This window comes from Odocoileus virginianus, chromosome 12 (genome assembly GCF_023699985.2).
Source record: "Odocoileus virginianus isolate 20LAN1187 ecotype Illinois chromosome 12, Ovbor_1.2, whole genome shotgun sequence".
NCBI lineage: Eukaryota > Metazoa > Chordata > Mammalia > Artiodactyla > Cervidae > Odocoileus > Odocoileus virginianus.
In genome coordinates this window covers 6,702,954-6,718,004 of record NC_069685.1, presented here as the reverse complement: position 1 = coordinate 6,718,004, position 15,051 = coordinate 6,702,954, and the positions used below count along the sequence as shown (strand labels likewise).

At 34.9% G+C, this 15,051-nt stretch overlaps 1 protein-coding gene across 5 annotated transcripts in view; it reads right to left on the bottom strand.

The window, feature by feature from the left end:
• LRBA (LPS responsive beige-like anchor protein) overlaps window positions 1-15,051 on the bottom strand; it is a 720,084-nt gene that overhangs the window by 524,206 nt on the left and 180,827 nt on the right. For all 5 annotated transcript variants that reach the window (XM_070474768.1, XM_070474770.1, XM_070474771.1 and 2 more), the window contains exon 31: window positions 11,832-11,962. In XM_070474768.1, the coding sequence (XP_070330869.1) occupies window positions 11,832-11,962 (131 nt within the window). The remainder of the gene's footprint in view (window positions 1-11,831; window positions 11,963-15,051) is intronic.

Genomic DNA, 15,051 nt, shown 5'->3' with positions numbered 1-15,051 from the left:
GTGAAAGAAGAAAAGAGAGGACAAACACAGTGTTAAATGCCACTCTCCAACACAGGGATCGCAAGAGTCACTGGAACTCAACTGGAATGGTATCCTAACAACGTGGAGGGTTTACATACAGGAGATGTACATATTTTGCTTGCAATGGCAGTCCAGGAAGTAAAATTTCCATTTCTAAAAACAATGTCTTAAAAGGAGGCCAAGTTAGTATCAGAGCAGACTGAAATCCCATCACAAGTCTACAGAGGGATGACCAAGAAAGGCAGCAGACATATTGAAGCAAATGAAACAAAGATGCAAAGCTTACACACAAGGAGGGAAGAGAGGCTTGAAGAACTTTGGAATCTATCAGGATGCACTATCAGAGATCTGCTGCAGACAAACTGGTGTGGACAGAAAGACAGATAAGAGAGAAACAGAAGAAATTTCCATCTAGCATGTAGAAAAAAAGGTGGTAGAAACAGGTGAGAAGGGAGAAAAGCAACCTCTTTGACATTTGGGAGCTGGCCCTGTAATGCCAACTAGGCCCTGGTGTGGTCAAGGGCTGGCTTTAGAACCTACAACTAGGTCATGGTGTTCTTTCGCTGACTGTGAATAATTTCATAGAACAGCCACATCAAACAAGGCCATGTCATGACCATGATGAACCAACATAAAATACCACTCTGTAATCATGTCCCAGAAGACCAAAACATGAATTCCGGTCAAGTAACAAAGATGGTCAAACATCCCAAATTCTAATATGAAAGCCTGCTATTTCTTTACTAATTAGAGCTTTAGCCTCCATCAAGTCTTCCACGAATCTAGGTAAGATTTAACTAAGATATCTAAAATCACAGAATTACCCATGCTTCCTGACAGTACCTAATTCAGAAGAAAGGCCCATTTCCATAACCCTGCCCTCAAATTATCATTTTTTTTCCAATTATATTTACCCAATGCATGGATACATCTTGATTTTTACATTAAGAAATGTTCTTTACAAGCCCTCCTAGTCCCAGTCCTTTTCCAAAGGCAGCCACTGTCGGCAGTTTGGAAACATATCCTTCCGGACTGTTCTCTACACTTACATACAAACTCAAATCCTTTAATAAATCATTTTCCCAGAGACATCCCAAGTTTTCTCATTGTGTACATTCTCCCTCACTGAATTAATTTATTCAAACAAAGGTTTATTACTAGGATCTTGATTGGAGGATACTGATAGAGACTTCAGATGACGTCATCAGAGAAAAGATAGGAATCATGGGCTTATTTTAAAAGAAACAGAATTTTAAAATTTTTAAATTTTAAAAGAAACAGAATTTTCAAAAAAAAAAAGAAACAGAATTTAAGAAATCTCTAAGTAAGAATTATTTTCCATAACAATCTATTTCATCATGGTAAGATGCACACTCTTCCACATGAAAACATCTCTTAAATCAATGAATTTTACAAAGGTATCTTAACAAGTAGTTAACCAGAAGTTAAGACCTAATTGTGAGAAAACTGGATAAAATCAGGAAAGCAACAGAATCAAATCTGTAATTTGGTAAATGACTAAAGGAGGAGGAATGCAGTAACTCTGAATTCATTGTTTTGACAATCTACAACCTCAAGATTATATAAACTAGAGGAAAAACAGTTGTAAAATATAAGCATATCATCAGAGGACACGTATGCCTTGGAGATATTTTGCGTTCAGGTCCATACCACAGCAATAAATATCACAACAAAGCAAGTTTTTTGGTTTCCCAGTGCATAAAAATCCATTTGACACCATAGGGTTACAACATACTTTCAATCTGTTACAAAAATTTTTTTAATTTTTAAAAATATATTTAAACCACACTATATCTGAAAACCACAGTAAAGTGAAGCACAGTACTGCATTCTTTTACAAACTGTGTTTTTTACAAATTGAAGGTCTGTGGCAACTCTGTGTCAAGCAAGTGTATGGACACAATTTCTCCAATGATAATTGCTCACATCACATCTAAGCACCCACATTTTGGTGATTCTCATATTTCAAACTTTTTTTCTTTTCATTATTATATTTATTATGGTGATCTGTAATCAGTGATCTCTGATGTTATTATTGCAAAACTATTATGACTGAAGGCTTCAGTTATAGTTAGCACTTTTAATAATTAGTTTAAATTAAGGTATACACATGGTACTTTTAGACATAATGCTATAGGATAGTGTAAATAACTTTTATATGCACTGGGAGACAAAAAATTCATGTGACTCACTTTGTGATACTCACTTTATTGCAGTGGTCTCCAAGGTATGCCTGTATATAAGATACATACTCTCACTAACATACATGTCTACTTAGTATAGTCCCTAACCTGACCACTGAGAGGACCTGAGAGCACCTAACACTTGACTGTATGCATCTTGGCTTTTAAGTACTATACCCCACTATATAAACAAACCAGAAACAGTTAACTTAGTATCTCTGGAAGAAAAGCACAAAATGAACTTGAAACATCTACTATGGTTTTTTAGAAGGCAAGGAACTGTCCAAGGAATGAGAGGATCCGTCACAGAGGCAAAGGAGCCAGCATAAAGGGACTCGCACCTACCAAGGTGAAGACAATCTGAGCGTAACAGTAACAACAGGAACTGATTAGAACACACCCAAGGAAACAGGAAGCCACGAAGCCATACTGATAAAACTGATACAATTAGCAATCTGGAAAATAGGATATTTAAAGGATTTCCAAGTATATCTCGACAAAACACTTATTAATTGCAACTCTACAATATAGAAACCTGGCAGTTATACTTTAATCAAGTGATGAAATTGGTCACTGTCAAGCATTTTAACAGATCAAAACTGTGCACCATATGATTAGATTCTTTCCTTCTCTGTCTCAGAATAGTCCTACCAGAGAAATATAATGATTTGAATCAAAAGGAAATATCAGATCAACCCAAGTTCAGGGAAACTCATTTGGTTGTTCCCAATGTTTTACAATAAACAATGTTTTGTATATGCTTATATAAATCTATATGCACTCCTTTATATCCTTGAAGTAACTTCCTAAAGTCAATAAGCCCAAAGTTTAATTGCTGATACACACTGGCTTCCCTGGTAGCTCAGCTGGTAAAGAATCCACCCATAATGCAGAAGACCTCCATTTGATCGCTGGGTTGGGAAGATCCCCTGGAGAAAGGAATGCACTACCCACTCCAGTATTCTAGGGCTTCCCTGGTGCCTCAGATGGTAAAGAATTTGCCTGCAACGCAGGAGACCTGGGTTCAATCCCTGGGTTGGGAAGATCCTTTGGGGAAGGGAAAGGCTACCCACTCCAATATTCTTGCCCAAAGAATTCCACGGACAGAGGAGCCTTGAAGGCTACAGTCCACGGGGTCGCAAAAAGTTGGACACAACTGAGTGACTTTCACTTGCACACACTATCAAATTGCCCTAAAGAAAGAAAAAGTAATCCCCACTTCTTCGATTATTAATAAAATTGAATATATTTTTCCCAATTGACAGGAAACAAAACAGGAAACATAATAGACTATTCTGATTTTGAGTATTTTTATTGGAATCTTGTTCTTTATGATTCCACTCATCAGCCACCCACAACCAGAGCATTTTCAAATTGAATCCTAGCTCTATCAATGTAAGATCAGTTTGTTTGATAACAAGTACCCTTAAGAGGTTACAAAATACATGTTGAGGGCAAACAGAAAGGACTCTATCGCTCACTGTGTGGCCTTGGGCAAAGTTACTTAAGCTCTCCCTGCTTTCCTCACCTCATCTACAAAATGAACAGTGATACTGAGGTCACAGGATTATTTCAAGGACTAAATACTGAGAACCTATACCGCAGCAAACATACACTGACAGTTTCCCTTCCTATTCTTCTATTCTAGGATCACCTTTAAAATACTGAAAGGAACTTATCATGTTTCCCTTTAGTCTGTACTTGAGGTTGAAAAGACACCCAAATTTCTCAATGATTATTCATGTGACATTAAGCACTGGTAACTTAAATGAGATGAAGCTTATAAAACAAAGTACCTTTACAAATTTCCCCATACAAACTTAAGATGAAAGGTAAATTGTTTTGAAAAATCTAGAACCCAATCCCAGATCTCACTGCTATAAAAAGTAGATTGCCAACAGTTTCATTTATCAGATTGGTATAAAAAACACACAGCCATAAACATTTGGTAAATATAGCCACTGTCCTCCACAGCCTGTCACTGCCTCACACTATTCCCAAGATTTCCTGGATTACTTCAATTTATCCAGGCACTTTGATGCAGCTTGCTCACTCAACTAAGGCAAAGTTAATTCTGGGTATAGAAAAACAAACCAAGGGGTTTTGCAGATTTAACTAATTAAGAAATAGTAAAGATCTGGGGTAACTTGACCTTCTGAGAAACATGATTGGTCTTTAGGCAGAATTTGATCAATAATCAGCAGTTGTGATTACAGGTCTCAGCCAAACAGAAGCATTTGGAAATGTGGACTATTTTATTGGAGAGCAGGTACTTCAGCAATCTTCCCACAGTTACCCTCTGGATAATTACCTAGCCTCACTCTCAGAGTAAGCATACTCCTACAAGATGAACTAATCCAGAGTGAATCTCTCTTCTCCACAATACATTTCCTTCCCCTTCCATTGATATTTAGAGCTGACTTTTCTTTTTATTAAGATTACACTTTCTTGCTGACCTTTCTGCCTACTTACCACCCTGCTCAAGAAAGAGCTATCATTACATAAAAAACTAATAAACTGAACAGAATCTATCTTAATGCATAGGATTGATTTTAAAATGAAGTTAAAGTACACATTTTTTTCATACTGACAAATTTTTTAAAGTACATGTATCAATTCCCATATTTTCACTGCCAAATGATTTCCAGTCTTGCATTTTGAAAATAAAATTTCAAACTGGAATGCAAGATAAGGTGAAATTGAAAATTTTTATTTCTGTCAGGACCAGTCCTTCTATTCCCACATAACCCTCATTTAGTGCTTCAAAGACCAAACACTGTTATTACACTCAGTTAATGACACCTGCGATTTTCTAGATTCCTGAGAGCAATATGACCACTGAATCGTGGTTGGCCACTGACTTCTGCTACCAGTGATTAACGACATATTTCTGAGCTTTGTTTTTAGTGATTGTTTTTAAACACCATCTTTATTTAGAGTATGTTGGACATTTTCTCTAAAAGGACTAATTGGCATCTTCTCTTGAGCTTTTCTGAAGTTGACAAAAAGGAACATATAAGGTTCAATCTAGTTAAAAATAGAGATAGAAGTTAAAAATCTCAAGAAAATGTATAAAATTCACAAAGTAGTTTAAAACATTAGCTTTAACTGTCCAAACTGAATCTAATTTTAATAAGCTGAAATATATATATCAAAATTTGCAATAAACAAGGAGCATTGAGGGCTCAAAAAAATAAAAGTAACACAAATAATTCCTTGATACTACCCTAGAAATAATATCAATTTTCAAACCTACATTTTTTACTGTGATCTATAGCAGAAAGGGATTTTCTTTAACCTTTTTAAATCACAAGAAGACACATTATGGAGAAAGATAAATGAATCAATCAGCAACAGTTTTAAGTAAAAGAAAAAAAAACACAAAATTCACACCAGGTGTCCTTCATTCCTACTAGACAGAAAAATGTAACTTCCAAATACATTCTGCATTTTTTCAGCTCAGATTAATCATAAGTATACGACAAATTTGTTTTAAACTAATTAAACAATAAAAATAAATATTTTCAACAAGTGATCACACATGTAAATTCAAAAGCTACTTCCAACCTGTGAAACGCTACTGACTTATCTTTTCCTAATCCGTACACTGACAGTCTCCTTCAAACTGACATCTTTCCAGACACTCAAAAGAACAAAAAGGAAAATGTAAATAGATCATCTGTCTGGCATCAATGCAGAGAACAGCCAATTGTTTACTCAAGGTGCCTAAGGGTCTACATAAATAATGTCCTTTGCAATAAAGTCTCACTAAAACAAATGCCAATATTTAATCCCTAAACACTGTATTTTTCAACTGCACTCTCTCCTTTTCTCCCTCTCTCCCTCCCCACCCATTCCAGACCAGTTCAAGAAGGGACAGTCTACATGACAGTTTAAACTCTTCATTAAATAAAAGAAACTTTTATTGAATAAGTAAAGATAAGCCTCTTGGGTCAAACATTATATAAAGTGAAGAACCAAGTATTTTCCTTTGACACTAAAAATAAACATTCTAATTCATATCAATAATATGTATGGCTCTGATAAAAAGAATATAGAGCCTAATATTCTAATAAAGGTATGATTATTGAATTTTGCAAATTAGCAAACACTCAGCACTTAAAGTACTTAAGAACAATTCATTTAGATCCTTCATTGAGCTTACTTCAATTCTGTTTTAATCATTTATGCTTTGCAATCATACATATTTGAAAAATACCACAGGATATTTGAATAAAGAGTAACTGCATCTTAACATGCAGTCGGGGCGATTAAACGTTTACTGATGAGTAACTTGAAAACCTATAAATTTTGATATATTTCTAAAAACCTCTATTTTCTTTTTTAGTGTTCTTCATAAACAAATATGCATACACAAAGGGTATACTTTGCTCTCTGGTGAATCTTTTACAACTTACTATGAAAGATCTGTCATTATTATATTATATGTTTTTGCTAATAAAATGCTACAAGAGCTAAGAAATATTATTCAAACCAAACTCTGAAATGTGAACACTGATCATCATTTGAATAACGTACACTGCTTTAAAATTTATTGACAACTTTATTTTTCACAGAATTATTTTGAGGCACTGTTTAACAGGTAAGTCTCTGGCCTCACATAAGCTGACGTGCTCTAATTCTTTTTCCGGGGTCCAGTCCTAGTTTCTCTTTAATTGTGCCACATGTAAAACACAGCAATCACATTTTACATCAAAATTTCTAAACAGTTTAAACTTTTCTGGTACAAAACTCATGTTTTATGCTTTCTAGTCCCATGATTTCTTTCAAGGAAATTCCCATTTTTGCTAATGTACCATCAAGCATATTTTTATTAACTAATAACTATTATTGAATATTAACGGTTCATTTTTTGTTGGTGACTCGGTATAAAATTGAGAACTGAAGTCATCCCAAAGCACAAAAGTTTATTGTCTACAGGGACAGATATTAACTATACTTTCAAATAAAGAAAATAATCCATGATCAAACCCAAGACTTACACCTAACTTGCTCAGATTTACAAGAATAAACTGCCCAGCCCAGCACATAATCAAAATAACAAATAATTCATTCACAAATCATTTTCCCCAAATACTGTTTGAACCAGAAGGATAATAAGATTGAATATATAGTATATAGCCTACTTTTTAATGGCAAATAACTTAAATCAAGAGATCTACCAAAAGGAAAACAAAAAAATCTATCAACTAAAATTATTAACAGCAGAGATAACTCTTTATTTGACTGGATTCCAGGTGAAAAGAGAACAGACAAAGGAAGCACGGTAGGCAAAAGCATGAAAAGCAAGGCTGTAGGAGAGTCAGAAACAGGACTTCTTAAAGCAATAATGCTCAGGGCAGCAATCAATGGACTGGGATAGAAGCAACAAACTAAAATCAAGATACCGCCTAAGGGACAACAGGAGCCTAGTGGCAAAGGAAGAAGAAAAAGATATCAAAACAAGTGACAAAACTAAAGACCCATCATAAAAACAACTTACAATGACTTAAAACAGAACGAATTAATTTTTTAAATAATGGGAGCTAGAGAGAAAAAGGAAACTCCTCTAAAATCTACCCTGAAATGGAAGACAGTGGAAACTATTTGGGAAATACTACCACCATAAACTATACAAAATTTAAATAAGTGGAGGGAAACTGGTAAATTATGACCTGGATGCAGAGTGCTTCACTAACTAAAGCCTTTGTGTGGATCACAACAAACTGTGGAAAATTCTTAAAGAGATGGGAATATCAGACCACCTTAACTGTCTGCTGAAAAAATCTGTATGAAGGTCAAGAAGCAACAGTTAGAACTGAACATGGAACAACAGACTGGTTCAAAATTGGGAAAGAAGTACATCAAGGCTATATATTGTCACCCTAATTATTTACTTATTTAACTTCTATGCAGGGTACATCAAGTGGAATACAAGGATGGATAAAGCACAAGTTGGAATCAAGACTGCTGGAAGAAATAATAACCTCTGATATATCCAGATGATATACCCTAATGGCAGAAAGTGAAGAAGAACTAAAGAGCCTCTTGATGAGGATGAAAGAGGAGAGTGAAAAGGCTGGCTTAAAACTCAACACTCAAAAAACCATGGCATCCGTTTCATCACTTTATGGCAAATAGAAGGGGGAAAAAGTGGAAGCAGTGACAAGTTTTATTTTCTTGGACTCCAAAATCACTGTGGATGGTGACTGCAGCCATGAAATTAAAAGACCCTTGCTCCTTGGAAGCAAAGTTACGACAAACTTAAGACAGCATATGAAAAAGCAGAGACATCTTTCTGCCAACAAAGGTCCATACAGTCAACATTCTGGTTTTTCCAGTAGTCATGTATGGATGTGAGAGTTGGTCCATAAAGAAGACTGAGCACTGAAGGATTGATGCTGTCGAATTGTGATGCTGGAGAAGACTCTTGAGAGTCCCTTGGACTGCATGAAGGTCAAATCAGTCAATCCTAAAGGAAATCAACCCTAAATATTTCTTCAAAGGACTGACACTGAAGCTCCAATACTTTGGCCACCTGATGTGAAGAGCCAACTCACTGGGAAAGATCCTGATGCTGGGAGAGACTGAGGGCAGGATGAGAAGGGGCAACAGAGGATGACATGGTCAGATGGCATCACCAAGTCAATGAACATGAGTTTGAGCAAACTCTGCAAGATGGTGAAGAACAGAGAAGCTTGCACTCCATTGGGCTGCAGAGTCAAACACAATTGAGCAACTGAATAGCAGCAGCATCCAACAATTACAACAGCCTTCAAGACAGAAAATTATTCTGTAACTCTGCATATGGTTCTTCAGGGTGAGTATTTTAGATTATAATGACTACTGGAAAATGGCCTCAGAAAAAAATTTATCATACGGTTTTATATTAAATAGCAAACTAGCATGTGTGTTCTCAGTCGTGTCCGACTCTGCAATCCCATTGACTGCAGCACACCACGCTGCTCTGTCCATGGGGTTCTCCAGGCAAGAGTACTGGAGTGGGTTGCCATTTCCTCCTCCAGGGGAGCTTCCTGTCTCAGGGCTCACTGGCAGGTGGATTCTTTACCACTTGTGCCACCTGGGGAGCCCCCTTCCTATCAAATATTACCTATAACTCAGCCTTTTTCTATTTATATTAAATATTACCCATATCCCAGCTTTCTTTCTATTTATCTCTTCTGAAGACTGCAGGAATTTTTTTCGTTCTGTTGTATCACTGTTAATTATTTTTTTATTTAACATTTTTTGTCTTTATTTAAGTCAGACAAAGACTGCACAAATTTTTAAAACTCAGATCCTATTTAATTTGTCCCATAAACTGAAATTAAAGGGCACTGTATTCAAAATAAGATGAAAATACTGAACTTACTACATATGGTCTAGGAAGTTACCAGAAACTAATATTACTGAATTTAAAAGATGGCAGAAAGTTTCATAGATGTTAGTAACATCTGCCTTTTTCCCAACAGGGGCTGGTCTAGAAAAATCACAGTTGATCCTTTTTAAAGCTTTTGGATGGAGGTGAAAGAACAGAAATTTGCATAACCGGTCCAAAATAGATCACCAAATTGCTTCTTCTCCAAAATAAAAAAACAAAACACATCGAGTATAATGGAACAATAAAGAAGAAGGAAATTCTACTAGAGTACTATACTTATTTTCCTTTATAGTTTCTAAGACAATGAATGATGAAAAAATATATACATATACAACACTACTGCAAGATATTAATGACACAGGAATGAAGAGGGGGTAAAACTGAGAAGGTATAATATGGGAACTATCTACCTTCCATTCCTATAAACTAAAACATCTAAAAAATAAGGTCTATTACTTTGCTTAAATGTTTTAATAAAACAAAAAACGAGACAGCACAAGGCTGTCTACTACCATTGTAGCTTTTAGTTTCCTTATAAACATTTTTCTACAACTATTTTTCCTAACTATAAAAATAATATAGGATTACTGATAAATTTTTGAAAAATATACTAAACTTAAAAATTTCAAAAATCAAAATTTCCAGTAATTCATGGGAATAATCCTGTAACTTCAGTGTAGATTTCCTTGCTTTTTATATATGAAAAATATATACATACTTCAAATATTTACTAATACACAGCATGTAAAGTGTTGCATGGAATATTTTATTTAACCTACTGTGAACGTTTTCTACTATCACTCAACACCAAGAAAGTTGTAAAGAATGAATCACATTTAAAATTTTGAAAAAATGTTTCTGTTGACACAAGTAAAATAACTACAATGAAAGGGGGGGAAAAACAGGGACAATAAACAATTTTAGTCTTTGTTTCTAGAACACAAGCTGTGTAGTACATAGAAAGGAAAAATAAAATGCTCCTAACAGTTGGCTAGTAGAAATATCAAGTTCAAAGCAAAACTCTCTGAGATATACATGTTTACCAAATAAAAGTAGAACAGTGGATAGGAGGACTGAAATATCCCAGAAGATGAGGGGAAAAAACTATTTCTGATTTTAATACAGCCCACCTACTCATTCTTTCAAAATTCCTTCTTTTCATTAATCTTATCCTAGAGTAACAAGAAAGAATAAATCCTTTGGGGGATTAATTTTTTTTCTAGTTTTTTAGTTTTGGGTTTTTTAAGGCAATAGCACAACACAGAAAAATACTACTTATATAAAATAATATCCCTTGTTTTAACTTGGTCTTTTTTTTTCTTACAGACTGAAGCAGGTTTAACAGCAGCCCCAAAGGTATGCCCAAGTTGTAACCCCCAGAACCTACAAAGAGGACCTCACTTGGAAAAATGATCTTTGTGCGTTTGATTGTGGATTCTGAGATGAGATCAGCCTGGATTAAGGTGGGCCCTTGTTTGTGATCAGCTGTGTGGACTCTTTGCTACCCATGGACTGTAGCCTGCCAGGCTCCTCCGTCTGTAGACTTTTTCAGGCAACAATACTGGAGTGGACTGCCATTTCCTACCCAATAACTTGGTCTTTTTAATATCACATAGCCTTCAAGTTCACCTGGTATGATCACTAAGTTTCTCAACAGCTCGGATTTAAGATCTTGCATCCCAGACTTTGGAAAGAAAACAGAAAGAGAGATGGGACAAAAATCAAACTTCAGTAAGAGTTACTGAACTAACGCCTGAATGACGACAGACTCAAGGGCAGCATTCCCTTCCCAAGTATCTGATTCAGACACTATGCAAGAGACAGCAAAGTACTGGATCCCACATGAACATCTGGCAACTGATAAACAGACTCAAAGACCAAATTTCACCAAAACTCTCTCATACTAACCACTACCTATACACATCACAAGCGCAGGGAGAGGAAAAAAGTATTTTAATAAATCTGTCATTCATTCATCCACCCAATCAGCGGCATCCAATTCATCACACACTACTATGTTTAAGTGGGGAAAGTACTGAAATCCTTGATTTAATTTATTTCATATTACTCAAATTTATTCAGAAAATCATTTAATAATCAACATCATACTACAAAAGTATAATCATTTAAAACATGCCTTACAAAACTTTTTACTTAATCAACAATTCTAAACTTTGCTAAAATGGGATTAAGATTCATGTTGTAATCACTGGTAAAAAACTCACCAGGTGATTCTCCCCCCACATCTGAGGCTTGAGCTGAATCTACTGAAGAAACCACACTAACAGCATTGGTAGGTATACCTGTAAGTGTGGAAGGTAAGACTGCTGATTTTTTTGTTGCAACGATGACACTTCTGTAATAGAGAAAACAAATAGATTTTAAAATACAGAAGACTGCAAAATTACATAAATTTCAAAACAGAAAATAGGAAACCAACTTCTTTCTACCTTATATCTCTATTTTGATTTACAATTTAGAAAATATTCTCAATAAGAAATCACTTCAATGGTATGAACATTAGATTATTCTTTACTTTTTAGAATCAAGATAATGTTTTATGAAAATATAATAACATGTTAACATTTAAACTTATATTTACTATATTCTTTAAATTTAGAATCATCTTTAATTATCCAACTTAAAATATAACCAGAGGTATATACAAAAAAGAAATATGGCATTCATGTGAAGTAACTTTTTCTCAACCTCAGAAGTGAAGCAGAAAACTCAACAGATTTCTACAAGAATTTTAAAGCACCAGTAAGTTGAAATGATAAAACCTTAGAAATCTTAAAGTAAGAAAATGCAGATATTAACAATTTTTAAACATGTATACAATCAGATTTTTACTTTTCAACCCTCAAAGACTATCTTGTAATAATATTACATAGAAAAAACAATGCATAGCATTAAAGCTAGATGTAAAAATATCAACTAATCAAATTTGTTCATCTCTGTATTATTTAAACACAGGTATTTATGATATACCAATTTCAATTAGAGGGTAATACTTTATGCCAAAATAGTAACTAAAAGACCTTATTAGGCATAACGTAAAAGGCACTTTTAATTGAAGTTAGCGCCATAAACATGCAAAAACCTAGTTAATGAGGTAAAGAGGACAGCTGATATATAATGCACTCCCACAGCAGTGCTTACTTTTAATTACCTGGTGTTAACCATAAGCCTAAAGTCTTCAACATTCAATTTATTTAATCACATCTTTTGTTGACAATATTGTAACTGCAAGCTTCAAGTATTCCCTTAACAGCTTTATTCAGTTTCGAAATAAAGTTACTTAGATACTTGATCCCAATAAATGCATTCAGAAGTGAAAATTATATAATTCCAATACTTTAAAAATACATTTTGTTTCTGCTGCTACATCAGAAAGAGATAACACAAAGTGAAATAGGTTCTGTTTTACTTCAATGCCTATCACGTGACAGCAAACAGTGTCGCCAATTAAATCAAGTTCTCCTGTGCTAGGCACGGCGCGCTCAATGTTCTTGGGGGTAGCTGGTGTCACATCATTATAAGGGTGACTGCCAATGTTAACTATACACTAAAAAATAGAAGCAACAGCCACCTGAGCCCTCAGTCCAAAACGCTGTGCTTAAGTCATGGTAGCTTATGTCACAGGAAGATTACTGACTTTAGGGGGAGTGGACAATCCCCTCTCTGCCTGTGTGCAAGTGTGTGGGTGTGGGTGTGTGTGTGTGTGCAGGTAGTGCATTCACAAAACAATACAAAATGTACTTTGTGCATTACCTGCTACAGGCAAAACTTTACAAGCCCATTGTTTAAGAAAATCTGTAGCTATTTATTTACTAGCAAGCCATTCTGACGGGAGAGGGGCGAACATGGAGGATTTACTCTGACATTTGTTCACAAAAGAAACTACTAGCAAGATCTAGTTTACTCATACAAGAGCCAAGTGCTGATAGGAGCAACAGAATTTAGTATTTAGAAAAGAGAAACCATTTTTTCTATATTTGAAATTTAAGCCACAAGCCTACCCTATTGTACCAGCAAATCTACTCTTAGAAATTTCCTCACGATAATTAAGTCTACAAAGAACAGACACAATAACATTAAGAAATGCTTTATTGATAACAACCAAAACTGGAAATAGCCCAGAATCTTTAAGCAGAAAAAGGAATTAAAATTTGGTGGTATACATATAGAATGGAATAATAGTAATAAAAAGAAATAAACTACTGATTGATTAACATAACATGTATGAATCTCAAAAGCATTATGTTGAGTGAAGGAAGCCTTATACAGAGGAACACATATTTTGTATTTCCTTTTACATGAAGTTCTAGAAAAGGCAAACTTAATCTATTGTTTAAAAAAATACAGAACAATAATTGCCTGTGGAGGGTGGGACAGGCACTAGCTAGGAAGGAGCACTAAGGAACTTTCAAGACTGAGGGTAACTTGACTGGAAATTTAGGTTACACAGGTGTTTAATTTGTCAAAACTCATAAAATGGCACTCTTAAAAGAGTTGTGCCTATCACGGTATGTACACTTTACCTTAAAAAACTGTACTGGTCTCTGGTTAGAGATCTATGTGCCTTAACCGTTTAAGACTGAAGTGATCTTATGCCTGCAACTTATTTTGAAATGCATAAAATGTAACTCTGATGGATACAGAGATGGTTATGTGGAGAACTGTACAATGAAGTAAACAAATAAAGGCTAATTGCAGAATTTCAGTGATGGATCACTAGATGTTCACTGTTCAATACTTTGAACTTCTCTGTATATTTAACAAAATGATGAAAAGATAGTAACAAAAAATTTACTACAGATGTACCATAATACACACAATCTCTATTTGTCCAAGATGGCACAGTTAATAACAGATAACAAAAGAACCTGACTTCATTTCTGTTCCTTCAAACAAGGGCCATTAATAATGTGTTCAATCATGAATAAGAGCTATCACTTAGTTCAGTAAATATTTATTGTCCAATATCTTTCACACATTCTCATTCCAGACACATCTGAAGTGTGACTTCCTATTTGAATTTACATCTAACTAGCACTCATTCCTTACAGACTTCTGCAATATGCTCTTACGGCTCTTGAACTAAGCATGTACATTATTTCACAACTCCAGTCCTCTGTACGTGCTATTTCTCGACCAAGATTCCTTCCGCTTAGTCTGTATGCCAGCAGTCTTCCTTCGCACCTTTCAAAACTGCTCAACAGTTAAGTGTCCCCAGACAGCCAAGTCAATGTTCACTATTCTTTGTGCTCTCGCATGATCCAATTATATAAACTTAATAAATACATACATGATCCTATCTTAATGAATCATTAATGAATGCTAAGATGAAGCACTGATAATATGTCAAGAATTACTACTCAATTCACAAAATAAACCTAACATACTTATTACTTTCATTTAAAAAACTGAAAAAGTTCAGAA